The sequence below is a fragment of the Lagenorhynchus albirostris genome, chromosome 19, assembly GCF_949774975.1.
Source record: "Lagenorhynchus albirostris chromosome 19, mLagAlb1.1, whole genome shotgun sequence".
Classification (NCBI taxonomy): Eukaryota; Metazoa; Chordata; class Mammalia; order Artiodactyla; family Delphinidae; genus Lagenorhynchus; species Lagenorhynchus albirostris.
The window spans coordinates 10,554,730-10,581,335 of record NC_083113.1 but is presented as its reverse complement, the minus strand read 5'-3'; the positions used below and the strand labels follow the sequence as shown (position 1 = coordinate 10,581,335).

General features: G+C 52.1%; 2 protein-coding genes across 12 annotated transcripts; one reads left to right on the top strand and one right to left on the bottom strand.

Annotated features, from left to right (window-relative positions):
• The first annotated feature begins 1,133 nt into the window (after positions 1-1,133).
• On the top strand, positions 1,134-26,606 carry CCDC61 (coiled-coil domain containing 61). 11 transcript variants are annotated; one of them, XM_060130875.1, is made up of 16 exons: positions 1,134-1,197; positions 8,331-8,514; positions 8,764-8,846; positions 12,431-12,588; positions 13,174-13,335; positions 15,609-15,819; positions 15,909-15,991; positions 16,676-16,845; positions 16,964-17,039; positions 17,372-17,514; positions 17,604-17,682; positions 17,859-17,913; positions 18,627-18,705; positions 18,820-19,091; positions 23,241-24,001; positions 26,306-26,606. In XM_060130875.1, exons 2-14 carry the CDS (start codon positions 8,367-8,369, stop codon positions 18,915-18,917), a joined length of 1,545 nt encoding a protein of 514 aa, XP_059986858.1. In that variant the 5' UTR covers positions 1,134-1,197; positions 8,331-8,366; the 3' UTR covers positions 18,918-19,091; positions 23,241-24,001; positions 26,306-26,606. The 11 variants fall into 11 exon arrangements, with proteins under 11 accessions (XP_059986858.1, XP_059986859.1, XP_059986857.1 ...); XM_060130876.1 differs by having other exon boundaries at positions 1,150-1,197; positions 8,356-8,514; XM_060130874.1 differs by lacking the exon at positions 1,134-1,197 and adding an exon at positions 3,162-3,182 and having other exon boundaries at positions 16,994-17,039.
• PGLYRP1 (peptidoglycan recognition protein 1) lies at positions 19,690-23,516 on the bottom strand. Its single transcript, XM_060130878.1, is given in 3 exon segments — positions 19,690-19,940; positions 23,235-23,476; positions 23,478-23,516. Coding segments are annotated over 3 exon segments (363 nt in total). The 3' UTR covers positions 19,690-19,858.

Genomic DNA, 26,606 nt, shown 5'->3' with positions numbered 1-26,606 from the left:
CCAGTCTGTGGAAACATCTTCCAAAACATGTAGCTTACATGAGTTAAACTTTATGAAAGTTTTCACAAATTTCCAAAAAACTTAGATGACATCACCAATACTGACTTGTGAAGCTGAACTTTTTCTAAATGATAATGACTAAAAAAAGTTCCATCAAGTATGCTAGAGGAAAGATAATTTACTTTTCTCTTCTCTCTGCAGATCAGGATATTATGAAATAAGTATAAGCAGCCAGAAAAGTAGGAAACATACCACAGAGGTGTGTCAGGTAGTAAGTTAATAAAAACATTACCTTATCTTTGGGGATTTTGCAATGTTTGTGGTATTTGTCAGCTCTTTTAAATATGTGCCTTTTAAAAGTAACAATAACAATATTAAAAGTACAATAACAATTATTTCATATCATATTCTAAGTAAATTTTCATGTTCATACCCAGGTTTGTGTTAGTGATTTTGTATTCCTTTTCTTAAAGAACGCTCCCCTCCCCTACTCCCCCATCAAATTCTATAAACTGTATCGTCCCTATTGATGACTCATAAGCCAAAATAGGGGTAGTTTTCAAGCTGTGTGATCCCAGGCCAGTGGCTGTACCTCTCTGAGCCTGTTTCCTTAGTGACAAAATGGGGATCATAATAGCCCCTACATTGCATGGTTACTGCTAACTATCAATAAGCCAAGGCCTGCAAACTGCTAAGTGCAGGCTTGGAACGCACTGAACGACGATAAATCTCAACCAGTCTTCAGGAACGTTTCCGCATCTTCTGTACCCTCAGCCAAGACGTTCCTCTGCGCAGGCGCGTCGGACACTCTCCTCCAGCCTGCCCCTCCGCGTGGGCGTGGCCTGCTCTGCCGCAGGGGGTTATGGGCGGAGTCAAAGAGCTACTTCCGGGATTTCCTCCCCTCTCAGAGGAACAACCTTCTTTGTATGACTGGCAGTAGGTACCGGCCAGTAGTGATTGGAGAGAAGACTGACGACACGACCCATTTCGGAGCCTCTCTTCTGAGTTGGCCAATTGCAAGCATTGGAGGGCGGGTTCTTCTCTGGGGCGGGCTATAGTGACGGGCGTCTGTCTTGACTAATGGGAACTTGGCTGCGAGTAAGCCAGTACCAATCAGAAGCGAGAAGGCCGGATCCTGGGGCGGGACTGGAGCTTCGGCAGTTGAACCGCTCGCGAGGAGGGTTGTCCGTGGAGAAGGTGAGAGGCGGCGAGAGTAGTTGGTGCGCGGGCTGGGGTAGCGATCCTGGGGGGAGGGGGGTGCTCTGGGGGGAGAGTGGGCTGGGCAGGCCGCAGAACTGGCAGTGTGAGAATCGGGAGGGGTTGCCCTTTAACAGGGGTAGAGTTGTGAGGCAGAGGGCAGTATGTGAGGCGGGGGGCGTTTTCTGTTTCGCAGGAGGCTCTTTAAAGGGGGAAGTGTGTAAAGTAGGAGACAGAAGATGGTAAAATATAGAAATGTCCTTGTAAGATAGCCTTGCGATTTAATGGGAGGTTTTAAGGCAGAGGGTTATTATAGAGCATTGTGGAGTGGTGGAAGTCCCTGCCATCAGTTAAACCTTTGATTTGGGTGGAGGGCAGGTGAAGAACAATATTGAGAACTCCAAGGATGAGGGTGTGCTTTGATGCGGTGTGAAAGCTTATGATACACGTAGCGTTTACTGAAGGCTTACTATGTGCCAGGCACCTACCAAGTGTATTATGTGAATTAACTGTTAAACTTCTTAACCCTACCGGTGGCTAAGAGTGTGGGCTCTGGCGTTGTGTTGCCTGAGCGTGAATGCTGGCTTTGCCACTGGCTTTGCCACTGGGTGAGTTGTTTAACCCTCTGTGCCTCAGCTTCATCATCAGTAGAATGACCTCCTCTCTTCTCAGTCTGTACCATTCACCTTGTGTCCTCACCCAGTCTCCTGGCTTCATATGCTCTTTATGTAATGATATTTCCAAGAGTCTATCTCCAGTCGGGATATCTACTCTGAACTCAAGACTCATATGTCCAATGGCTGGCCCTTCTCTACTTGGAAGTCCAGCTGACATACAGACTTTAAAAACTTGTCCCAAACTAAACTTGGCGTTTTCCCCCTTCAACCTCCAAACCCAGTTGATGGCAGTCCCGTCCTTCCAGGTACTCAGGACAGAAATCTTGGAGTTGTCGTTCACTCCTCCCTGTTCTTTCACCCACGTACTGTCAATCAGCAAATCTCACAGGCCTGCCTTCAAAACACATCCAGAATTCAGCCGTGTCTCACCACCTCCCTTGCTACTGCTCTGGCCTAAGCCATCACCTGTCCTTACCTGATGTTTTGCAGTGGGCTCCTCACTGGGTCCCATGCCTCTGCCCTTGACCCTGCGGTCAAGTTAATACAGAAGTGAGATCATGTTGCTCCCCTGTTCAGACCCTCCCATGGCTCCCATCTCACGCAGTAAAAGCCTTTGTCAAGCCTACAAGGCCCCACCTGATCCAGCTCCCCGCCCCCCCGCCGCTCTCAAATCCCACCAATCCCACTTACTCTGCTTCAGCCACCCTGGCCCCCTTGCTGTCCCTCAATCATAGCAAATACATCCCCACTTGGGGAATGTACTTGCTGTCCCCTCTGTCTGCATTGAGTTCCCCCAGATGCCTTTGTGGCATCTCCTTCAAGTCTCTGTTCAAATGTCAACTCCACAGACAGGCCCTCGCTGACCACCCAAACTAAAATAGCTCCTGCCATCCTCTGGCCCTTCACCACCTGGCTTTACTTTTCTTCATAAGGTTTACCATTACCTGACATATGTTAGTGTTTGTTTATATCCACTGGGCTTCTTAGACGCCCCTCACTAGAGTGTTGGCTTCAAGTGGATCTAGAACTCAGCACCTAGAAACGCACATAGTGCTTAAAAGGTGTTAGTTGTACTGTTCCACCATTACCACCGTTTCGTGGGGGGTCTCCCTGTGATATAGGGCAGGGTTGTTGAGCTGGGAGGGTGTTGGGGTCTAGATGGGATCATAAACTGGGCAGATTGTGGTGGCCACAGGCAGAAGATCTCAGCTCTAGTTCGTGCTGGGGGAGCTTATAGGAAATGCAGATTCCTGGGCCCACCTCCAGGAATTCTGCTTCTGTAGGTTTGGGACCAGGCCCAGGATGATGCATTGTCATCAGGCTCCTGTGTTGATGCTGAAGGTCTGCGGCCCTCACTTTGAAAAACAGGTCAGTTCAGAGCTTGGGCTGGAACTCTCATCATTCAACTCCTCTTCTGTGGCTGGCCCAGTGCTAGGCCATGTTGGGGACTCTGCAGTGATCGAGGCAGCCCTTTACCCAGCCTGGGAGTCAGGGAGGGCTTCCTGCAGGAGGAGACATTGGAGCTGAGACTTGGAGGATGACAAGGAGTGAGCTGAGAAGACCTTGCTTGTATCTCCAGTGCCTTGAACCCTGCCTCCTGGCATCGATCATTAATTCACAAGCAGCCCCCGATCTGTGCCAGGCCCCGGGTGCTGAAGATACAAGAATGATCAAAATGGCTGTGCCCTCATGAGCTTCTGGTCTGGCAACTAGTCATCAGCTAGTTGCACAGATGGTAACGGTTGACCAAGTGCCAGGCTCTGTTTGAAGCACCTTGTATGTATTGACTAATTCAATCCCCACAATAATCCTATGTGAGGTGAGAACTCTTATTATCCCCGCTTTACTGATGGGGAAAGGCCCAGAGAGGGTAAATGCCTTGCCGGGGGTCACATCGTGGGTTAGGATCTGAACCCAGGAGTCCCCAGCCTGCAGCGTGTACCATGCTTAAGGTGTGAGCCCACATTTGGATTTGTGCTGGAAGGAAGAGAGTTATGGCAGGAAAAGGAAGGTAGTCAGGGAAAGGCAGCTGAGTAAGGAGTAGGGGGATGAATATGCCAGTCCCTCGCTGTAGGATTCGAGGCAAGATGCTTCATCCTCTGTAAAATGGGGGATGGTTACAATACCTACCAGAGAGCAGAGTTAAGGGTGAGTCACTGGTTGGTAGGTGTGCCTAGTCCTTATCTAAGGCAAAAAGCATTTGAGGGACAGTGGGGGAGGGTGTCTGATATCCCAGGGGGTGGTGATGGGCTGCGGTGGGCACTATGGGGGTCTGGATTGTGGGGTGTCCTAAAGGGCTTTGGGGTCCATATATTCCAGGGGTATAATGTGGAAGGTTTTGATCTGGAGTGCAGGGCTAAGGGGAAGGGGGTTCCATCCAGCCCCAATTCACCCACATGGTGGAGGGCGGGGCAGTGAGCTGGGGGCTCGGAAGAGTCACTGAGGCCAGGCCACGTGTATGAAGGTGAAGTGGGGGGTACGCTGTATTGGAGACTCCAGCTAGGTCATGGCTGGCGGGAATATTTGCTGTGGGGCGTGGTGGTGGCAGATGGTGGGAAAACAACCATCGGGTAGGGGCTGCCAGGGGCGGTGATTTACCCATGTCTGGTGTAGGACATGTGATGTGGACTTGTTTTGGGGGAGCCCAGCGTGGAGGACTGTCAACTCCGGTCCTGGGGTGAGGGCTGTGAAATCTGAAATATCCGGGGAGCATAATTCGGGAGGAGGAGCCAGGGCGGTGATGTCACACTGGAAGTGGAGAGGGGGTCACCTTAGTGAAAGATGAGAGGGCTGGGGGTTGGAAAACTGAGTGTGTGTACACGCGCGTGTGCACTGAAGCCATGATGTCATAAGGCCGGAGAAATGGTGTCAGGTGTGAGGACCAGAGTGGGGCGCTGGGGAGTCCAGCCGGAGTGCACTAGGTGGAAGTGCTGACGTCGCGGGTTGGTAGGGGCGGGGCCTCAAAGGCACAGCACCCCGGCTGGGTTGCAGAGGTCACTAAGCTGAGGCGAAGAGGAGCTGGGAGAGACGTGAGACTGGAACAAAACCAGCGACCAGGATGGGCCACTGGTCGGCGGTCACGGGCCACTGGTTGGAGTCACAGAGCAAGGATGGAGGATGCAGGTAGAAGGACAGGGTCGGCAGTGGGGGCAGGGTGGGGCATGAAGGAGGGAGGGAGTGACTCCGGGCCTGGAAAATTCCAGAACTTGGGGGAGAGGGGGGCTTCAAGGAGGGCTCTCCAAAGGGAAGAGAAGTGGAAAATGGGGGGTGGTGCGGGGAGTTTACATAGAATTTGAGAGGGAACAGAATCCAGATGAAATATCAGGGTTACAGAATACAGGCTGAAGATGGGGTGTGTGTGGAGTAGAACCTTGGGCAAATATGCAGACAGGACCCAGGCGGAATAGTGTGTGTGTTGTGGGGGACAGGACAAAATTCAAGTAGAATATGGGGGCAACCCCAGTAGAACATGGGGGACTGGGAGAAGGGGGGTGACCAGAATCTCGAGGCCATCTAGGGAGTGAGTGATGGGGAGCTGGGGTCAGGAGGGGAGAGTCGAGCTGGCTGGGGAGTGTGGGATTTATTCTGTCTAGAAGAGAGGATGGAGGGAGGGAGCGGGCGCAGTTTGTGCAGGTGAGGAGGCAGGTAGGTGTAAGGGGAGAGTTGAATTCGGGCAGAATATTCAGGGGCTTACTATCTGGAGACTGAGGTGTTGGCTGTGTCATCAGGGCAGTGGGATGCAGAAAGGCCCTGTTATCTATCTAATGAAGGCCTATGAATGGGGGGCTTATGTAGGGGAGTGGGGAAGGAGGAGGGCAGGGCCGCGTCCCCTTCTTCCTCTGCCTCCTCGGGAGAGTTGGGTACCAAGAGTGGGGTGGTGAATGGGGCGGTTAGGCTGCGTGGCTCGTCAAGTGTTCCGCTGCTGCCTTTGGCGCCGTGGTAACCGGGACAGCGCAACCGCTGATTGGCTTGCGGGGTCTGAGGGGCGGAGTGGGTGGGCGGGGTTTAGGACACCCGGTAGGGCGGGGCCAGCGCTGCCTGGCACCCGCACTAGGGGCCAGGGGATGAGGGATATGTTGAAATGTGTAGCTGTTTGTTTGCCCGTAGATCAGGAATTATTAACCTCCCCCCCGCTTCTGACACCCCAGAGAATGAAAGTACAGTTATGAGAGCGTGAGTGGGAAAAGGTTCTCCAGATTTCATCAGTCCGTCCAAAGCACCAGAGACCCCCTCCCCCAGATAAAGTTAAGAGCTTGGGTCTAGAGGCAGAGACGTGCCTCTCAGGATGGCTGGGGCTCTGGCGATTGTCCTTGGGCATTTGAGAAAGGGGATCTGTGGATGAGCCTGGGGATGTGGTATTCTGGGAAACTCTGAAATTACTTGCAGAGGTTATGGATCTATTCATTTATCTGGGGAGGGTTCAGAGATCTCATTAGATTCTCAAAAGCTCAAGGACTCTGAAAAGATTAAAAATCACTGACCTAGAGGGACTTCCCTGGCAGTCCAGGGGTCAAGACTCGGTGCTTCTGCTGCAGGGGGTGCGGGTTCGATCCCTCGTCGGGGAACTAGGATCCTGCATGCCGTGCAGTGGCACGGTCAAAAAAAAAAAAAATCACTGACCTAGAGATTCAGGGCTCAAACTTAAATTTTCTAACATCAGACTTTAGGAAGGACTAAATTGGGGAAAGTGTGAGGACTAAAGGAGACAGTGGGGAGAGAAGGAGGTCAGGCATTGGAGGAGTCCCCATGAACTGGGTTGGGGGCATCCCTGGGTGCCTCTGTCTTTGCAGCACCCGTGGGACTCTGCACAGGGCTCTCTTTCTCACAGAGCCACAGTTTCCCCATCTGTACACTGGGAAGGGAATGGGCTGGCCTTGTCTCTCTAGTCCCTTTCAAGCTCAGAAACAACAACAAAGTAATAATAACAAGAATAGCGATGACTGGGAGTGGGGATGAAATAGGTGAAGGGGATTAAGAGGTACAAACCTCCAGCTATAAAATAAGCCCCATAATATGATCAGTAATATTGGAATAACTTTGTATGGGGATAGATGGTTACTAGGTCTGTCGTGGTGATCATTTCATAATGTATGCAAATGTCAAGTCACTGTGTAGTACACCTGAAACTAACATAATGTTGTCCATCAACTATATTTCAATAAAAAAAATGATGATGATGCCGATATGTATTGAGTGCTTGCTTGGGTCAGGGATGGCTCAATTTCACCAAGGATTTTTACATAATTAATTCATTTAATCCTTACACCAATCTAAGGAGATAAACGCTGTTATTCTTCTGTGGGCTTACAAAGGCCTGCAGGAACATCATCTGGCCCGTTACCTCTCTGATCTCCTCACTTTCCCTCTCTCCTTCCCTCACGCTGACCTCCTTGGTGTTTTCAGAACAAACTAGGTACATCCTGCCTTGGAATCTTTGCCTGGCTGTTCCCTCTACCTGGATCCTAATCCCCAGATATTCACCTGTCTTCCCCCCCTCCCTCCTTCCAGGCCTCTGCTCAGCAGGGAGGGGGTGGCCCTTCCCTGACCACCTTAGCTAAAAGAGCGACCCCTACTCGCTAGTATCCCCTTTCCCCACCAGTTGACATTTTTATGCCTCTAACTGTTGCCACCCTCTTGAGGGTAGGGGCAGAATCTGGTTTCTCATCATATCCCCAGCACCCAGGATGGCACAGACTTTAAAGATAAGGAATCTGGCTCCAAGAGAGGTTAAGTTACTCGCCCATCTAAGTGCACGTAGCTGAACTTGGACACGAACCCAAACAGCCTGGGGCTCCCATTCTGAACCACTCCCTAGAATTCATGCTGAGGGTGGAGGCCTACCCTCTCCTCCAGCTCCTCATAGAACTAACAGTGAGTAGTAGTCCTGTTGGCTGAGAGAAAGTATTTATGCTTACAGCGGACTAATGAAGAAGTTCAATTATTAATTCAATGTAAATGATTTATCATGGATAATCTGTTATCCATGCACTGGCTGTTCTCTCGACTTGGACCACTTTCCTTAGGGATAGCCACTTGGCTTGTTCCCTGACCTTCTTCAGTTCTCTGTCCAAATGTCACCTCCCCAGGGAGGCCTGCCCTTGACCCTCTATTTAAAATCTCTGCCCAGCCTGATCTCAGTACTCTGTCTCCCTTTACGGCTTGACTTTTCTCCACAAATGTTTAAATAAATGAATAAACAAATATATAATGAGTATAAGGATTAATAAATTAATAATCAATAGTATTAATCTTGCTCCTCTTATTGGAAATCATATATTCTATTAACCAGCATGTATTGGGCATAGTAACGTGCAGGACACAGTTCCAAGTGCTTTTACATGTATTGTCCAATTTAATTTTCGTGACAGCTCTATGAGGTAGGTGCCATTATTGTACCCATTTTCCAGATGACGAAATTGAGGCACAGAGAGACAAAGTCTCTTTCCTAAGGTGGTACATGGTGGAACCAGGATTCTGGCCTTCCAGCTCCTGAGTCTGGGCTCTCAGCCCCTCCAGGTCTCTGTCTCATTCCCCTCTCCAGCGACACTGGCCATGGACCAGCCAGCTGGCCTGCAGGTGGACTACGTCTTCCGGGGTGTGGAGCATGCCGTGCGGGTGATGGTGTCTGGGCAGGTGCTAGAGCTGGAGGTGGAGGACCGGATGACGGCCGACCAGTGGCGGGCCGAATTCGATGCCAGCTGTGAGTGTGCCTGCCTGGGTGGGCTCACTTGTCCTTCCCTGGGCTCAGCTTCTCCCAGATGAGGCCAGTCAGGATCCTGTCCACCTGCCTCTTCTACCTGACTAGAAGCTCTCTAAGCTGGGGAGGGGGTGTAGGGCTCATCTCTTGGGCCAGAGGCACTGGTGTTGGGGAAAGGTGGAAAGGTTGGGTGCATTGCCCTTGGGCTGGCCAAGTGGTCAGACCTCAGGAAGGACTTTTCTCCCTACCTAGTCATCGAAGATTTGACTCACAAGACAGGGAACTTCAAACAGTTCAACATCTTCTGTAACATGCTGGAGTCGGCCCTCACCCAGGTAGGGGCCAGGGTTGGGGGCTGGGGGAGCTGTCTGTTCCCTGGGTCTCTGGGAGGGTAGATGCCCACCTGATGTATGCAAGACCCTCTACCTTCTCTTTTATTGAAGGAACAGGGCTATCGTTTTCTTTTCTTCTTTCCCAAATGTAAATACCTTATTCTGATTGTAATTCTAATGATAATGATTATCATGGAGAAAATTCAAGTCACAGAGAAATGTAAAGAAGAAAGTAAAAATCACTCCATTCCCAATACTTACTCCTAGTAATATTTTGTTAATATATATATATTTTTTGGCCGCACTGCGTGGCATGTGGGATCTTAGTTCCCCAACCAGGGATCAAACCCGCACCCCCTGCATTGGAAGATGGAGTCTTAACCACTGGACCCCTGGGAAAGTCCCTTTTATTAATATTTTGATGGAAATCACTCCAGCCATTTCTGCATTTCTGTATTCACTTGTGAACGTGTGTGTATTTGCAGATCTATAATTTTATATAGTTGATATATTTCCCAAGGTATTCTGTAGCCTTTTAAAAGATTTAACAATAATTCATAAAAATTTAGTCATGTCAGTGGATATAGATAATCATTCATTTCATTTACTGAGCATCTGTTGTGTGCCAGGCACTGGAATACAGCACTAAACAAAAGAGACAAAATTCCTGCCCTCATGAACCTGACAGCCTAGTGGGAGAGACAGACAATTGAAAAAAATATATAATGTCAAATAGTTAAAAATATTAATAGGAAAAAAAGAAGCAGGTTGGAGCTTAGCGTGACATAGATGCTATTTAGATATCATTTAAAAACTGTGAACTACATTATTTCTGTGGTTACAGGTAAGATGTGCACTCATAAAATTGTGATGATATTAAAGTAATGTGTGACTTAGAAAGTAAGAGTCTAAATTCTGTTTCTATCCCCCACCTCAGACTGTTAACATTTTGGTATCTATAGGCAGTATAGCATAATGGCCAGGATCATGGACTCTGAAATCAGTAGTCACTAGCACTTACTACTTGGGAGCTGTGGGTCAGTTACTCCATGTCTTAGTTTCCTTATCTGTAATGTGGGGATGATAGTAGTCCCCATTTCATAATGTTATGAAGATTAAGTGAATTACATGTAAAAAGCTTAGAATAGTGCCTGGCTCATACTAAGTGCTACACAGGTATTGTCTATTTTTATTATTATTACAACTTTTGAGTTTGTCATCCTTGTTAGCGGTTGCTTAGTATTCCAGTATACCCATGCATCATGATTTATTTAACCCAGTGGTTCTCAAGCTTTTTGGTCCCAGCGTGGATGGACCTAGAGAGTGTCATACAGAGTGAAGTAAGTCAGAAAGAGAAAAGCAAATATCGTATAATAAGGCATATATGTGGAATGTAGAAAAAAATGGTATAGATGTTCTTACTTGCAAAGCAGAAATAGAGACACAGACATAGAGAACAAATGTGTGGATGCCAAGGGGGAAAGGGGTGGGGTGGGAGGAATTGGGAGACTGGGATTGACACATACACATTATTAATACTATGTATACAATAGACAACTGATGGGGACATACTGTATAGCACAGGGACCTCTACCTAATGCACTATGGTAACCTAAATGGGAGGGAAGTCCGAAAGGGAGGGGATACCGTTATGTGTATGGCTGATTCATTTTGTTGTGCAGTGGAGACTAACACAACATTGTAAAGCAACCATACTCCAATAAAAATTAATTAAAAAAAAAACTTCTTGGTCTCAGGACCCGTTTATACTCTTAAAAATTGCTGAGGACACCAAAGAGCTTTTGTTCATGCAGGTTTTATCTATCAATATTTGTTTGCCATATTGTAAATTAAAACTGAGAAAAATATAAAGATATTTACAAATTCATTTAAAAATAACCGTAACAAACCTGTTACTGACCTAAATAACCTTTTTATGAAAAATATTTTCAAAACCAAAATTATTTAGTAAGAAATATAGTGGGGTTTTTTTTTTAACATTTTTTGCAAATCTCTTTAATGTCTGGCTTAATAGAAAACTGCTAGATTCTCATGTGCTTCTGCAGTCTGTTGTGATACGTCCTGATTGACGTACATGCAGAAAAATCTGCCTCGGGAAGATATATAGCTGAAAAAGGGAGTCCTTTAATAGCTTTTTCAGATAATTGTGCATATCCTCTCTTGCCAGCGCATTAAAACTGGACATGTGGTAGTTTCTTAAAGGTTTATCGCAGTGTGGAATCTGAGACCATTCCCAGTGAACTTTTCCTGTTCTGTGACATTAAAATCTATTGGTGTGTTTTTACTTTGCAGGGATCTTTTACTCATTTTCTAACATCATGCATTTGTAGCATCATTTGTAACATCATGCATTGGTCATTTGGAAAATATTGGTTCACGGAGTTGTGCAAATCTTCCAAATGTTGACACATTTCATTATACAGTATCAGGAAGTCATATTTGCTAATATCCTCACTGATCTGTCCAGGAAAGCCTTTCAACACTGAGAAGCTATCAAGCACACAGTGGCAGATACAAGTTTTCCAAAATTCTAATTTTCACTTTAGAGTTTGAATTTTATTGTTGCAAAACAAATACCGTTAGCTGTATTTTTTTGGAAGTGACAGGCTTGCTTTGTTCATTTTTGAGAAAATGCTTGCCAGACATTGAAGACTGAATAACCGTAGTTTTTGTCAGTATCTTTTCAAGTAAAAATAGTGTTCCATGAAAAAGTGGCTAATTTAGCTCAAAATTCAATCACACAAGTGCTTTTCCTAGAAAATGTCATACCTTGATATGCAGCCGAATGTGTACTTTCCATTTTGTCACACACAGTAGTAAAAATATGTGCACTCAAGGGTCAAGAGTCAAAAAAATTAATAATTTGGGGCTCCCTGGCGGTCCAGTGGTTAAGACTCCGCGCTTCCACTGCAGGGGGTGCGGGTTCGATCCCTGGTCGGGGAACTAAGATCCTGCAAGCTGCGCAGTGCGGCCCCCCCAAAATGAATAATTTTTACAGGTTTATCAAGGACATTCCTAGGTTTCATTTTCTGTGTTTTTATCTAGTTATTTATTTATTTGTGTGTTTCTCCCTCCTTCCCATCCCTCTGCGGAGACTGCGTGGCAGTGGAATATACAATGGTTACTAGTGCATTTGATGCCCCTGGCTTGCTTTCTGCTAATGGGCACCAGCAGTTTTACCCACCATGACTTTTGCACCATCAGTGCAAATGTCAACACAGCAAAAAAGGCAGATGACATCTTAGTATTATTATGCAAGGTGTTTTGACCCCATGGACTCCCCTGAAAGGGTCTTGGGGACCCCCAGGGGTCTGTGGACAGTACTTGGAAGCCCCAGCACTAAGCTGTCTCCTATGGCTGAGCATTTAGGTTCTTTTCAGTTTCTCCCTCTGATGATGTCCTGTGGCAGCCCCTCATGGGCAGGGTCATCTTGATCGCCAGCCTCAGTGGTGGAAAAGCCCAACTAGCCCAGAGAATGAATGGGGCGTGGCCCAGGTGTGTGGGCTGTGTGCTCTGGGTATGGCCACGTTGGGTCTTTTGGCAGCTCCTCCCATTCTCTCCAACAGAGCAGTGAGTCGGTTACCCTTGACCTGCTGACCTACACAGATCTGGAGTCCCTGCGGAACCGAAAGATGGGGGGCCGCCCAGGCCCCTTGGCCTCGAGATCGGCCCAGCTCAACTCCAAGCGCTACCTGATCCTCATCTACTCTGTGGAGTTTGACAGGTGGGTACAAGTATACCCACCAGGCTGGTAGCTGGTGGTCAGGTGGGAGAGGACGTGGATAGAACTTAAGAACCCCTGGTACCCAGGGCTAGGTGAGGATGTTGCTTAAGTCTAGCCTTTGGAATCTTCAGTGTTGAGGGTTATATCATTTAGTATTGTGTTTGGCTACAAGTATCAGGATAACCATTATCAGTGCCTTAAACAATAGTTTATCACATAACGAGATGTCTCGGTAGATGGCTGCTACTCAACAGTTTTGTTAGGGACTCAGGCTCCTTCTGTTTTTGTTTTTGTTCTTCTTTTCCTCATCCTTAACGTGTTGGCTTTTTGACTGCATCCTTATCTCTTCATGGTCACAAAATGGCTGCTGTTTCTCCAGGCGTTGCATCTATATCAAAGCAGGAGGAAATGGAACAGGGCTGTGCTTGTTGTTAATTGTATCAGCTGTTTTTATCAGGAAACTAAAAGTGTTCCCAGAAGACTCCCAACCAATTTCCTGTAGTATTTGGCTAGAAATGGTCACATGTCCTTTCCTGGGTGGATTCTTGGCCTCTGAGATGCCACGGTTCTAATCCTCCTTCTCAGGATTCACTACCCGCTGCCCCTCCCGTACCAGGGCAAACCAGACCCTGTGGTCCTGCGGGGCATCATTCGCTCACTAAAGGAGGAGCTGAGCCGCCTTCGAGGGCTGGATGGCCAGGACACTCGGGACAGCCGGGAAACTGAGATCTGGCATCTGCGGGAGCAGTAAGTCTGGAGGTGGGGGTGGGCGGTTGGGGCTGGGGGGGACACATCCCATCATGCACTGCGGGACCCAATGTTTAGCACTGTTGGAAGGACAGCCATCCCTCATTTCCCCAATACTTATTCTGAGCCCCTCCTCTGTGCCCACCATGTGTTAATGGTGCTGGGGACACAGCAATGACCGAGATAATTCTGGCCCTGTCCTCTCCTGGGGCTCCCAGTCCAGTGCGGGAGACAGATCTGCATGCAGACAGTGAAGATTCACCATGGATGGGGCTGAGGGAGTCCAGAGAGAGACCTGACCCTGCCTGGGAAGGGAGGGGTGTTCCAGGCAAAGGGAACAGCATGTGCAAAGACAGGGTGCGAGGCAGGGCTCTATTCAGTTGAATCCACCTTCCCCAAGCGCCTCTCTTGTGCTGGCCCCTTCCCTGCCCATGGTGTAGTGCCAACGCAGGGGGCAGAGAGACATTGATCACATACCCACCCGAGTATATTGCAAATGGAGATGGGGTTAGGCAGGAAAGGGAGCCTGTGTTATGGGAGGCTGTGACAGGAACCTGATGGGCATGTTTACCGAGTGCCTGCTGTGTGCTGAGGGCTGTGGAGGGGCTGACTGGGACTTGATCTCCATCTGGTGGGGGCCCCACTCATTGGGGAGGGCTAATACTATTTTTAGTAGTAGTAATAATAATAATACCAGTAGCTATTGTTTATCGAGCATTTAATTGTGTGCCAGGGACTCTGTTCAGTGCTGTATGATTTAACTGATTTAATCCTCCCAAAGTAGGCACTACTATCGTCCCCATTTTATAGAGGAGGAAACTGAGGCCCAGAGAGGTTAGAGAATTTGCCCCAGGTTACACAGTGAAGTAATATGGCCTGGCTAGACCTTGAATCCAGGCAGTCAGCCCAAGCCACCTTTGGTTCCTCAGCCACTGTGCACTGCTGGCAGCTGCTAGCCCAGGACTGAGCGCTCAGGGCTGCCTGGGAGGACCAGACCTCTCCCCTCCCAGAAGTGCAAGCTCATGGGGCTTGGAGAACCTTGCGAGTCTTCCAGGTGCGTGTGCATGTGTTTCCCAGGATGGCCACAAGATGGCGTCATCTGCCCTGAGATCCACAACTGGACAGTTGTTACCTTTCTCTTCCCAGCTTGGAGTTAGGGAGTTTGGGAAGACTCCAAGATTCATTCATTCAGTCATCCAACATTTACTGAGTTCCTACGGTGTGCCATGCACACTGCCTGGCCCTATCGATGTTTACTGAGCCATCACTCAGTGCCAGACACGTCTAAGCGCTCTTTATAGATTCCTGCAGCCTTATCAGTAGGTGTTATTATTATCATCCCACTTCACAGAGATGTGAAGTGAAACTGCCCCAGGTCACACAGCTTGTAAGAAGTGGAATAGAGTTGGATGCCATCAGCCAGGGCACAGAGCCCGAGTTCCTACACAGTGACCAGACAGCTGGAGTGAGGATGCAGACAGAAAACATAATCACACTGATCAACGTCAGCTCCACCATGATTGGTGCCGGGAAGGAAACGTACAGAGAGCCAGGAGAGGAGAGAATAGAGGGACATGACAGCCTGGCTGGGAGGGCAGGCAGGCTTCCCCGCGGGGGGGGGGGGATGTGATGTTCGGAGGATGAGTGGAGTGGTTCCTGCCAGGAGGAGGAGAGAGGGTTCAGGAGGAGGGAATTGCGTTTGCAAAGAGCACCATGGGAGAGGGAGGGGGGAGGAGAGGAAGGGAGGGGGAAGTCAGCTGGAAGGGACCGAATGGGGAAGCTCCTTGGAGAGTGCGGGGGAGCCACGGATTTAAAAAAATGTTTTATTGGGAAAAATTCCAAGCACGCACAGTAGACAGTAGTATAATGCACGTGTACTTGTGCCGCAGCTTCAACGGACTTCAGGGAAGTCCCTGGATTTTGTTGATTTTATCTCCATGGTTCACGTGGTCCCCTGTTCTGTTTATTTCCCGCGAAGTGGTTGTTAAACCTATAGGCTAATCAGATTCAGGTTTCTGGGACAGTGCCTTCCTCTGTGGGGCTGTGTATTTGCTACTGTCAGGTGGTGTTGGGACTGATGGGTTTGGATGTTGAGAGCTGGATCCCTGTCTTAGAAAGTTCCTATCAGCTCAGCATCTCTTGATGGTTTTCATTTGCATTTCTCTAATTACCGATCAAGAAATGGTGCGTGCCCAACCCAGTGGAGGAATGAGGATTATGGGACCATGCCTCTCACCCCGCCCCAGCATTCGCTTTCTACCTCCTCCTCCCAGGGTGTCGCGCTTGTCGGCTGAGAAGCGCGAGCTGGAGGCCCAGCTGGGCAGATCGCGCGAGGAGGCGCTGGCCGGGCGGGCGGCGCGCCAGGAGGTCGAGGCGCTGCGCGGGCTCGTGCGCGGCCTGGAGCTGGAGCTGCGGCAGGAGCGCGGCCTCGGGCACCGCGGGGCCGGCCGCCGAAGCCAGGATTGCCGCCGCCTGGCCAAGGAGGTGAGGGGGCGGGGCGGCCGGCTGGGCGCCGGCGGGTCCCGGACTTTGACTTCAGTCTGGACCTCTACGCTCCTCTTCCCTCCCGGCAGCTAGAGGAGGTGAAGGCGTCGGAGCGGAGCCTGCGTGCCCGGCTGAAGACGCTGAACACCGAGCTGGCCATGTACAGGAGGGGGTAAGGGGCGCGGCCCGGGGTGGGTGGGGCCTTGGAGCTGTGGACCCCGCCTGCAGGTGGGCTCCGGGCGTGGTTGGGCGGGGCCTGAGTGACGGGGCGGGGCCCAGGTAGGGTGGAGAGGGCGGGTAGAGCCTGAGAGTGGGCCTAACGGAGGGATGAGTGGGGCCTAAAGGACTGCATGGGGCATAGGGAAGGACACACACAGTAGTTGAAAATGATGGGCGGAGTCTGTAGAGAGATGGGCAGGCCTGAGGCGGCATTCAGGAGGCTGAACCTGGAGATAGGGACCGAAAAGGGGCGGGGTCTGAGGTCTAGTTGAGCGAAAGGGCGTGGCTAAGCATGTGGGTATCCGAGTGATGTTTGCTGGCATGTATTGGGGTGGGTGTTGAAAAATTGGGAAGGGTTTCCAGGGAGCTGTGGGAGACCTCTGGGAGAAGGGCCTGGTGAAAGGATGTGTTAGGTTGTAGGGAAGTGACAGATGGGTTTGGGGGGGCGTGGTTTGTGGGGCTCCGATAGGGGTGGACCCTGGGAGAAGGTATCTGTGAGGATTGTGTAAGTACGTGAATGTTTAGGAGTTGATGGGGGATGGGCCTGAAGTTTCGGAGGTGGTGCAGTCCGGCAAGAGGCTTGGGATAGGAGTTGTCGTCGCTGGTGGGAAACTGACAGTGGGCTTTGTGCTCCCAGGAGACGGACTACACCGGTGGTGCCGCCCTCGGCCCGGGAAGATCGGGCTTCGACGTCTCGGGAGCGCTCCACGTCGCGTGGCCGTGGCGCTGCCCGCTCCTCATCCCGGGAGAGCGACCGCGGGGGCCGGGGTCAAGGCCGCCCTGGCCGCCCCTCGCCCTCGCCCACAGGTCTGTGACGACCCTGCTCTGCCCGTGGGAGGAGGTGGATGGAACTAGAACTGTGGAGGCGTGATCCTATGACTCCAGCCTCCTCTTCTCTCCACACCCCACCCCCACCCGGTCCTAGGTGGTCGCGTGCCCCGTTTCGACCCAACAGCCTTTGTGAAAGCCAAGGAGAAGAAGCAGAGAGCGATCAAGATGAAGTTAGCGCCCATTTTCTCCTCACCTGCCCATATCCCTGCCCCTTTACCTGACCCTCTGACCATCCATCCCCAGCTCCCAACTCCATCACCTGTCACCTGCTCCATCTCTCCCCTTCCCCCTACCTGCTCTTGCTTCCCGCCTGACCTCCATCCCCTCTCCTGATCGCCAGCCTCCCCCATCCCCACGCCCTGCTTATTTGTCTCTCCCACCCCTACCTGGTCTGTGTCTCCGCATGATTTTTCCCTATTTAGGTGTGACCCACGGGGCGCAGCGACGCCCTTTCCCGAATTAGTTGGGCGCACAGGTGGGCGTCTCCTTTCTTGTTCTCCAGGCAGCAGCAGCAGCGAAACCGATTGGGCAGCGGAGGAAGCGGGGACCGTCCATCCACCTCCTGGTCTCGCCAAACTCGGCCCCCCGCAGCCGTGACCGGTCGAGGAGACGCGGCTAACCGCTCCCGAAACCGCAGCTCCTCGGGTAACTGGGCCGGAGCGCGCGGGACTGGCAGACGAGCTGGGCGGGGCTGTGGCCAGTGCTAGAGGCTCACACTCTCCTTCTCCCTCTAGTGGACAGTTTCCGCAGCCGCTACTCGTCCGCCAGCTCCTGCAGCGAGTCCGAGGATTTCTCTGAATCCCTCCCTAGAGGGTAAAACTTGGGCTGGGGGAAGGGACCGCCCCCAAACAGGTGTCTGGGGAGACTCGAAACAGTCTTTTGCGGGGAACTTGGGTGATGGAGGCTGGAGCCTTGAAACCAAGGAAGAGGGCCAGGTGCGAGGTGCCACAGACCCCTCCCATTGGTCCTTGGTTACTCCATCCTCTCAGCGTTCGTCGCCGGGGGAAGCCGCCCAGCCCCACCACTTGGAGGGGGTCCAATACGGTGAGTGTCTTTCCTCAGGCTTTGGAGGAGGCAGGGGCCTCGCTGGCCCTTTCTCCCATGATTCCATTCTAGGGGATCAGGTTGTAAAAGCGGCTCCGCAGTGCCTCTGGAGGCAGTGTTTTTTCGTTTGTTTGTTTTGTTTTTTTGCGGTACGTGGGCCTCTCACTGTTGTGGCCTCTCCCATTGCGGAGCACAGGCTCCGGACGCGCAAGCCCAGCGGCCATGGCTCACGGGCCCAGCCGCTCCGCGGCATGTGGGATCTTCCCGGACCGGGGCACGAACCCGTGTCCCCTCCATCGGCAGGCGGACTCTTCTCAACCACTGCGCCACCAGGGAAGCCCTGGAGGCAGTGTTTTGAGACCTTTGGGTTGGAGAGGAGGATGGGGCTGAGGTGGGGGCAGAAGACTCTGGTTAGGAGCACCGGCTCTGGCCTCAAATTGCCAGGTCTTGAAACCTGCTTCCCCTCCCTAGAACCCGTGTGACTCAAGGTAGCTACTTAGCTTCTGTAGCTCAGTTTCTTTATCAGTTAAGTGGGGATGGTAATGGCATTCACGTCTGAGGGTTCTGGTGAAGCTACAGGGAGCTTATTTTGCATATAAGTACTCAGTAGGTGTCAACCCTTAATTTTTATGAGGTCCTTTGGTTCAGAATTGCCGGTGGGATTTGGGGGGCAGGCATAGAGGGTGCCTGACCCCCTTTCCTGCCACCCCCAGCAGCAGAAGCCTAGCCCCCTGGAACGCGGCCGCCATCAGAGACGCCTGGCGGACTCGGGGGGCTGGGTCCCCATCAAAGGTGAGCCTGGGACTCCACATCTCCCCCTCACCTGCCCCAGAGCCCACTGGGATGCTACTGAGGGCAGGCTATTGGGCCCCTCACGGACCCCCACAGCCACGCCTGCTCTCACAGAGTACAGCTCGGACCACCAGGCAGCTGACATGGCCGAAATCGACGCCCGCCTGAAGGCCTTGCAGGAATATATGAACAGACTGGACGTGCACTCGTGACCTCAGAGAGAGACTACTGCCCCTCCAATGGATTCGGATGGATTCGGCGTGAGGGGCGGGGCTGGTGTGTCCTGGCCCCGCCCAGGCCCCGCTCCTCCTGGTGCTGTTGGGGTCTCAGGTGTGTGAGGCCCCAATCCCTACGTCTCCCGCAGGCATTGCATTCTGGGAGGGAGGGTAAGTGTGTTTTGTAAATAAACATATGTGCCCTTGGGATCCCTCAGCTTATGACTGAAGGGTCGGGGTGGAGTGAGGAGGAATGAAGATTGGGTGGGGAGGGGGTGTAACTGGGACCTGTGTGTATTTCTGGCCATGCCTATGACTGGGCGGCAGATTGGAGTACAGGCTCAGAAAAAACTCCCGCACTCTCTAAAGCAATGGGGGGGGGGGGAACCTGAGGGGTGGGAGTGAGCAGCTTGTCCCCAGAGGAGTTCAAGCAGAGATGCTGCCCAGGATGTCTTTGGCGGTGTGGTAGAGAGGGGGTGTCTTGCCACATGGCTTACTGCCCGGGAGGTGAGGACCCCTGAGCTTCTGGTGGTGACATCTCAGCTGACTTGGTGCTATTCCTGTGCTGTGACCTGGGGCCTCTGGGTTCTGAGCTGTGATTTGGCTTCCAAGCTGGGATCTCTGGGGTCTTGGTTCAGGGTCGGGGCCTCTGGGTTCTGAGCAAGGTCAGAGTTTTGGGAGGTTGGGGGGCGATGGCTGGGATCTTATGGGGGAGAGAGAGGGTGGGGAGGGGGATGGCGGGACACAAATACAGTTTGAGGTTCGCCTTTATTGGGGGAGGGGGAGGCAGTGGGGTTTCTGATGGGGTGGGGGTGTGTGTGAGAAGACGGACAGGGCCTTACACGCGGTGGTAGTGTGACCATTGCTGGATGATTTCGTAGAGCTGGTAGCCTGGAGAAAGCGTCTGCTACACATCCCGGTGTCCTTTGACCTCGTAGCTAGGAGTCAAGAATCCCTGAGCCACGCCGCAAGGCAGCAGACTCTGGGCTGCCCTGATGGCGCGGGGCAGGGGCACCCAATCTGTGGGAGGTAGAGGCAGGAGTTAGGCTGGGGCTTCCTCGAAGGGCAGAGGGGGTGTGGGTAGTGCTTCTGATTTTGTACTCTGAGCTGGCCCGCTAGGGCCCAGAACCCAGCCTGCCGCCACCAAGCAGTGACTTAACCTCTCTGTGCCTCAGTTTCCTCATCTGTGAAAGGGGAGAATGACAGAACCTCTCTGTGCCTCAGTTTCCTCATCTGTGAAAGGGGAGAATGACACCTGCCCACAGGGCTGTGGGATAATCAAAAGAGTTATTTTATGTACAGAGTAAGCCCTCAGCAAGTGTCAGCTGTCAAGATTACTGCTTATTTGCCCTCATCTGCCCGCAGACCTCCCCAGCCGAGCCGCAGCAATAGCTGGCATTTATCAGGCACTTCTTAGGTGCCATGGACTGGTCTAAGAACTTTTATAGAGACAGACTAATCTTCACTGAAACCATGTGGTTGCAAATGGTCTTTATCCAAAAGAGGAAACAAGGCTCAGAGAAGCAGAGTCACTTGCCCGAGGTCACAGAGCTTCCAGGTGGCAGAGCCTCCCAGCAACTACTCACCACGCGGTGCCAACCCCCGGGCTCCATGTCAGCCCCCTAGCTGATGGCTGGACAGTCACTTACCCACGTAGTTACCCATGAAGGAGATGCCGAGGGATATGGGGTTCTAGGTGGGACCTGAGTGGGCGCCCAAGGTGTTCCAGCCCCGGCCTGTCTTCTCCCATCAGGAAGCTGTGGGGGTGGGAGGGTGGTCTGGATGAGTAACAGAGGGCTTCCCCGGGTTGGGGGGGGACTCCCTCCCTGTCCTCTGCTTGCCCCGCCCCTGTCCCTGTCACTCACACACAATTTCCCCAACACCCTCCTCCTATCCTCTAATCTTCCACAGTAAGAACAATGACCGTGGCCGTTGCCATTTGTCAAGCACAGCTCTACATGCGCCTTTTTGCATCCTCAACCCCGTGAGGAGTCAGGATTTTCACCCAGGTCTCCGTGACTCCCACCCACATGGTCTGGCTCTCTCCTGCCTCCCTGGAGGATTGGTTGAGCTCTTGATTTGCTGAATTCTCATATGCAGTCCTCGGAGGCAGGCAGTGTTGTCATCCCCACGTTAAGCTGAGGAAGCAGACTTAGATTATTTACCCAAGGACACGTCCTGGACACTAATGCTTCTCAGAACTCTCCACTGAGAAGCTCTTCTGCCCTCTCCCCAGCCTGCTTCCTGCTTCCTGCTTCCTCTTCCCTGCTGGGGTACACTTGAGTGACAGGATCAGGGACTCGAGGGTTGGCGCTGCAACCAGACACAAACCCTGGAGCCCCAGCATCTGCCTCTTTGAGCTTTCCAGTCCTGGCAGCAGATCTGTCAGGTTCAGTCATTCAACACATCCTGCTTGAGCGAGTTTGATTTGGCACAAATTGGAATTAACCAGAAGATTGGCGTTTTGGAGATGCAATATCTGTCACCTCGGTCCTCTGGCTCACAAGGTCACCAAGCATGCGCAGAATGTGGGAACGCTAATACTGGGTCCTGACTCTGCCACTTGGGAAGGCAGACTCTCAGAATCTGGATTGAAGAGACTAGAAATACCATAGTGATATTGACCCCCAGGACTGGGCCGGTTATGGTCCTGTCACAGCCCCAGCATCTGGCACAAGCAGTTGGTACTCTCTGTACATTGGCTAAATGGATGCATCTAATTTAAACTTCAAACCCCACCACCTGGTGGGCAGTCAGGAGCCCCATTTTACAGGTGAAGAAACTGAGGCTCCGAACAAGATGTGACAAGGAAGGGGGATTCCGAACATTTGGATCCGACTGTGAATCCTAAAATCTGAGAAACAAACTTCAGTTTGCTTTTCTATAAAGTGATTTAGACCAGAGGCTGTGGAGCCAAGCTGTGCTCTTCGTTCCTTCGGGGAAACGCTTAGAACTGGAGCGCCTGACTTTTGGAAAAATAATTTGAAGTTGGAGCCTTTGAATTGTAAAATCTTGAGCCAGAAGAGCTGGGGATACCCTTGAAGGCTTCCAGGTTTTTCCAAGCGAGGTCCTCAGGCTTTCTGGCTTCACCCCAGCCCTACTGAAGCAGTCTCTAAGCGTGGGGCCTGGGGACCTTCATTTCCAGTAAGGTGATTCTGGTGTTTACCGAGGCTTGAGAACCAGTAGAGTCTCTTGCTATAGAAGCCCGTATGCAGGACCCCAGCCTATTACACTGCAAGGGAGCTGGTGGGCATGGGCTCCAGAGGCAGATCTAACCAATCCCTGCCCCTGTTTCTGCCCTCACCCCCCTACAGTCTGTTCTCCACACTGCAGCCAGAGGGAGCTTCTTATATCCAAGCAGGCTCACATCCCTCTCATGGCTCCTGTCTTAGAGTAGAACGGAGGTCCTCCCCATGGCCCACAAGACCCTGTGCCATCCGGCCCCTGCCAACTCCTTCCTCATTTCATATCACTCTTCCCGGCTACCTCCAGCCACCCTGACCTTTGTCCCTCAGGAATGACCCACTCACTCAGCCTCCTGGCCTCTACCTCTGCTGTACCCCCAGAGCTTACCACACTCTTCTCTCGGCTCCCATATGCCGGAGCCGTGTCAGTCACTCTGTTCCTTTTCTCCATCGCTTCTCTCACCATCTGAATTCATCTTGTTGACTTTGCTTGTTTCTCACCTGTTGCTGCCTGCTGGTCTTTAAATCCCTTTGGGCTAGATTCACACTGTTCATGGCTGTGCCCCCGTCCCAGCATATGGCGCACAGCCTGGCACATAGTAATAGGCGCCAACAGTCCATGGATTTGGGGGCTCCCACTGCACACCAGGCGGTGTCCTAAGTGGTATTGGCTGGCTTAGTGATGGGGTGGGCCACGACCCCCCCTGACTTTGCAGAGGAGGAAGGTGAAACTGAAGCTGAAAGAGGGTGAATGCCTGCCCCAGGGCTCAGCCATCAGTAAATGGAGCTGGGACGGCAACCCGGCCTGATGCTTAACGAGGCACCGGACTTTACCAAGGGAATCCAGTGCACAGGATATTTTCCTGTGTATTGGCAAAGTCTGTCCGTTCCTCTGGGGGCAGAGCTTGGACTGCAGCTGCTTCCCCTCCTCCTAGCATCTTTGCGCTGCCTGCACATGCCCAGGCCTAAGCGGCGACCCTGGGGACAAACGAAGATGCTGCGCGGTTGAGTAAGGTGCCCGGGGTGTCGGCCAGGCGGCTCTAGAACAGGGTCCCTGCGGTCTCCTGGGCCCGCGCTCCTCCCTCTGCTCCAGTCCCGTCTCCAGCTTTTGCCTCTCCTCCTCACTCACTCGTAGCCCACGCCGCACCAGCCCAGCGTCCGCACGTGGTAGTGCTGCACGTTCTGGACCTGCTTCAGGCAAGAGGCTGGGGTGTCCCAGGCGCTGCCCGCTGCGTGCGACACCACCGCGTAGCGCACGGGCCCATCTTAGCGCTGGTTGCGCTCGGACGCCAGGGCCTTCCACTCTCTGCGGGGCACGATGGGGATGCAGCTTACCGAGGCTTCTTGAGCCGCTCCGAGGCTGAGGACGGCCGGAGAGGGCCCAGGCGAGCAGCGCGCAGCGGCAGGTCATGGCAGGCAGGGCGCGCGGAGATGGCTAGCAGCTCCAGGCTGGCTCTGCGCCTTTATCTGCCTGGGGGGCAGGGAAGGCCTTGCATCACACCCCGCGGGACTTCCCAGTGGGAACCCAGGCTCCGATTCCTTCTCTGGCAGGGCCCCAACAGGATGCGGTGTGGTCCGGTCCGGAGGGGGGATACCGTGGTAAAGCCAAGGGCCCCCTCACCCAGCCGAGAGTTGGGGGTGGGGAGAGGCACACAGGCCCTTGGGCACTTCGCCCCGTGGTTTCTGGAAGACCCAGGGTCTGGATCTCTGCCCTGTTTTGTCTCTCCTCTCAGTGGAGCATTGGACAGCTCACCAGGACTTAACATGGGAGGCAGGCGGCCAGGCCTCTTCTCCCATCCTCCTGCAAGGAACTGAAGAAACAAAGGGGCCCATTTTAAAAACACTTCTCCTGGACCTAAGCCCGATGTCATTTAACCCTTGCAGCAAACTGAAGAGGTGACTAATGGGAAGCCCATTTCACAGTTGAGTAAACAGGCCAGAAGAGGGCTACTCACCTTGCTGCCACATGGGAGATAGTAGAGCCTGGTGGTCCAGAGCCCTCATTCAGAGCCAGGCTGCCTGAGTTTGAATTCTGGTGGCATTCCAGTGTGTGAGCTTGGGCAAGTGACAACCTTTCTGGGTTTCAGTTTTCCCCACCTGCAAAATGGGGCTGATACTATAACGTATCTAACTCATGGGTCGATCCCTTAGAAGATGTCTGACTCACAGTGCCACGTAAGCATCACCTGGGTGGAGGTGGGGGGTTCCTTGGTGGTGCAGTGGTTGAGAATCCGCCTGCCAATGCAGGGGACATGGGTTCGAGCTCTGGTCCGGGAAGATCCCACATGCCGTGGAGCAACTAAGCCTGTGCGCCACAACTATTAAGCCTGAGCTCTAGAGCCCGTGAACCACAACTGCTGAGCCCGAGTGCCACAACTACTGAAGCCCACGTGCCTAGAGCCTGTGCTCTGCAACAAGAGAAGCGACTGCAATGAGAAGCCCACACACAGCAATGAAGAGTAGCCCCCGCTCTCCACGACTAGAGAAAGCCCGCGTGCAGCAACAAAGACTCAATGCAGCCAAAAATAACATAAGTAAATTTAAAAAAAAAAGCATCACAGGGACTTGACCTCAAATCTACCCTTGGTAGTAAGCTGACAGTTCCATTCCTTTTTAAAAAAATAAATTTATTTATTTTTATTTATTTATATTTGGCTGCGTTGGGTCTCCCTAACTGTGCGGGGGCTTTCTCAAGTTGCGGTGAGCAGGGGCTACTCTTTGTTGAGGTGCGAGGGCTTCTCATTACAGTGGCTTCTGTTTGTTGCGGAGCACAGGCTCTAGGCACGCAGGCTCAGTATTTGTGGCACACGGGCTTAGTTGTTCCGCGGCATGTGGGATCTTCCTGGACCAGGGCTCGAACCCATGTCTCCTGCATTGACAGGTGGATTCTTAACCACTGCGCCACCAGGGAAGTCCCAGGACTCAGGACTTTATCCTCAGGACACTGGGCACCATGGCCAGGTCCTGAGCACGGAAGGAAAGTATTCAGATTTGTGTCTGTGAATATCCCAGTACCTACTGGGAGGAGGGTGGACAGGAAGGTTGAGACTAGAGTTAGCAGTCCAGGGAAGGTGCTGCTATAGCAGAAATATTTGTGCAATTACCAGAGTCCTAACTGTTTTTTATCACCCATGGGGGCAGGGGTACAGCATGCTCCCCTCCCAACCCCATATCACCCTCTGGTCTCTGGTGTCCTTTCTCCTGCAGCCGCTGAGTAGCTCCAAACAGCAGATTGCAACATTTTAGTAGGTTAGATAACCACTAGAGTTGGTCATAAGCTATGTTATTTTCTAATTGAAAATATATAGATTAGGGAATGGATTTCAACAATTAAACATTGTGTCCTGAAACTTGCCCTCAAGGATGTTGGAAGGCACGTAATGTAATATTTATTTTTTCCCAGAGGGCTGCAGCCTGTTGGTTAACAAAGTCTTGAATGGAGGAGGCTCAGGGCAAGGGTGGATTCCTCCTTTGATGAGCGCCACAGACTCAGCTGCCCCGTCATGTTTTACAGGTTGGGGCACATTGCTCATGACCTTGATTCCATTCGCTTCCTGTGATGGCTTCAGGCAGGACGGGGCCCAGGCCTGGTTGCCTCTGCTTAAATCTGGAGTGCAGTAGATGCCTGGACAGCAACCAGGGTGAGGGAGAAAGGATGTTTTCTAGGGCAGGGCTAGTGTTCCGTCTCTGAAGAGGGACGAGCCCAGACTGCACTCCAGGGCCTGGAGCCTTGTGTCTCAGGGGAGCTGAGTCACTAAAGGGCAGGAGAGTGAAAGGAGATCAGGACAGGGTAGGGGGGCCTGGGTGCTGATGGGAGAGCAGTGCCATTTCTGAGATCTGTAGATACCAATAGCCACTAACTCAACAGCGTTGAGACTTTGGGATGAGATAGCCCTGGGTTCACATCCTGCCTTGGCCCCTTTCTCAAGGTATCAAAAAATCCTTTGCACAAAGTCCTGTCCAATCCTACTACCAGCCCCCTCAGAGACTTCCATCCTACTGTGTCCACCATGGGACCTCACTGTCTGGGGACAGCTCTGTCTTCTGCAAGAGAGCCCGGATCTGGGAGGCACCTGGCCTGTGTTGATTGAGCCATCATTTGGTGTCGGGACCTGCCACTAATTATGGCTAGAGAAAGTTCTACTTCTGACTTCAAACAGCCATTTGTTTTATTCTCTCATTCTGTTCCCTGAATCCAAGGAAGACACTGACCCGAGGTCTTACTGCTGGTCAGTGACTCAGGCTGGACTAGAACCCAGGTCTCCTGAACCCCAGTCCGGGGGCCTCCGAACATCCCTGGCCCAGTCCATCTAGGAAGGACAGCCTCTGCTCATAGACAACCCTTGGGAAGACCCAGGTTAACCTTCCCATGTGCCCTTTCTTGGGACTGGCAGAGCTGGGCTCCTGGATGTGAAACCCAGGGTGATGCTGTCAGTTCCTGCTCTCGCTGGATTCCCCACTGGCTTCCTTGTTGCCCCAGGAATAAATAGACTTGATTTTC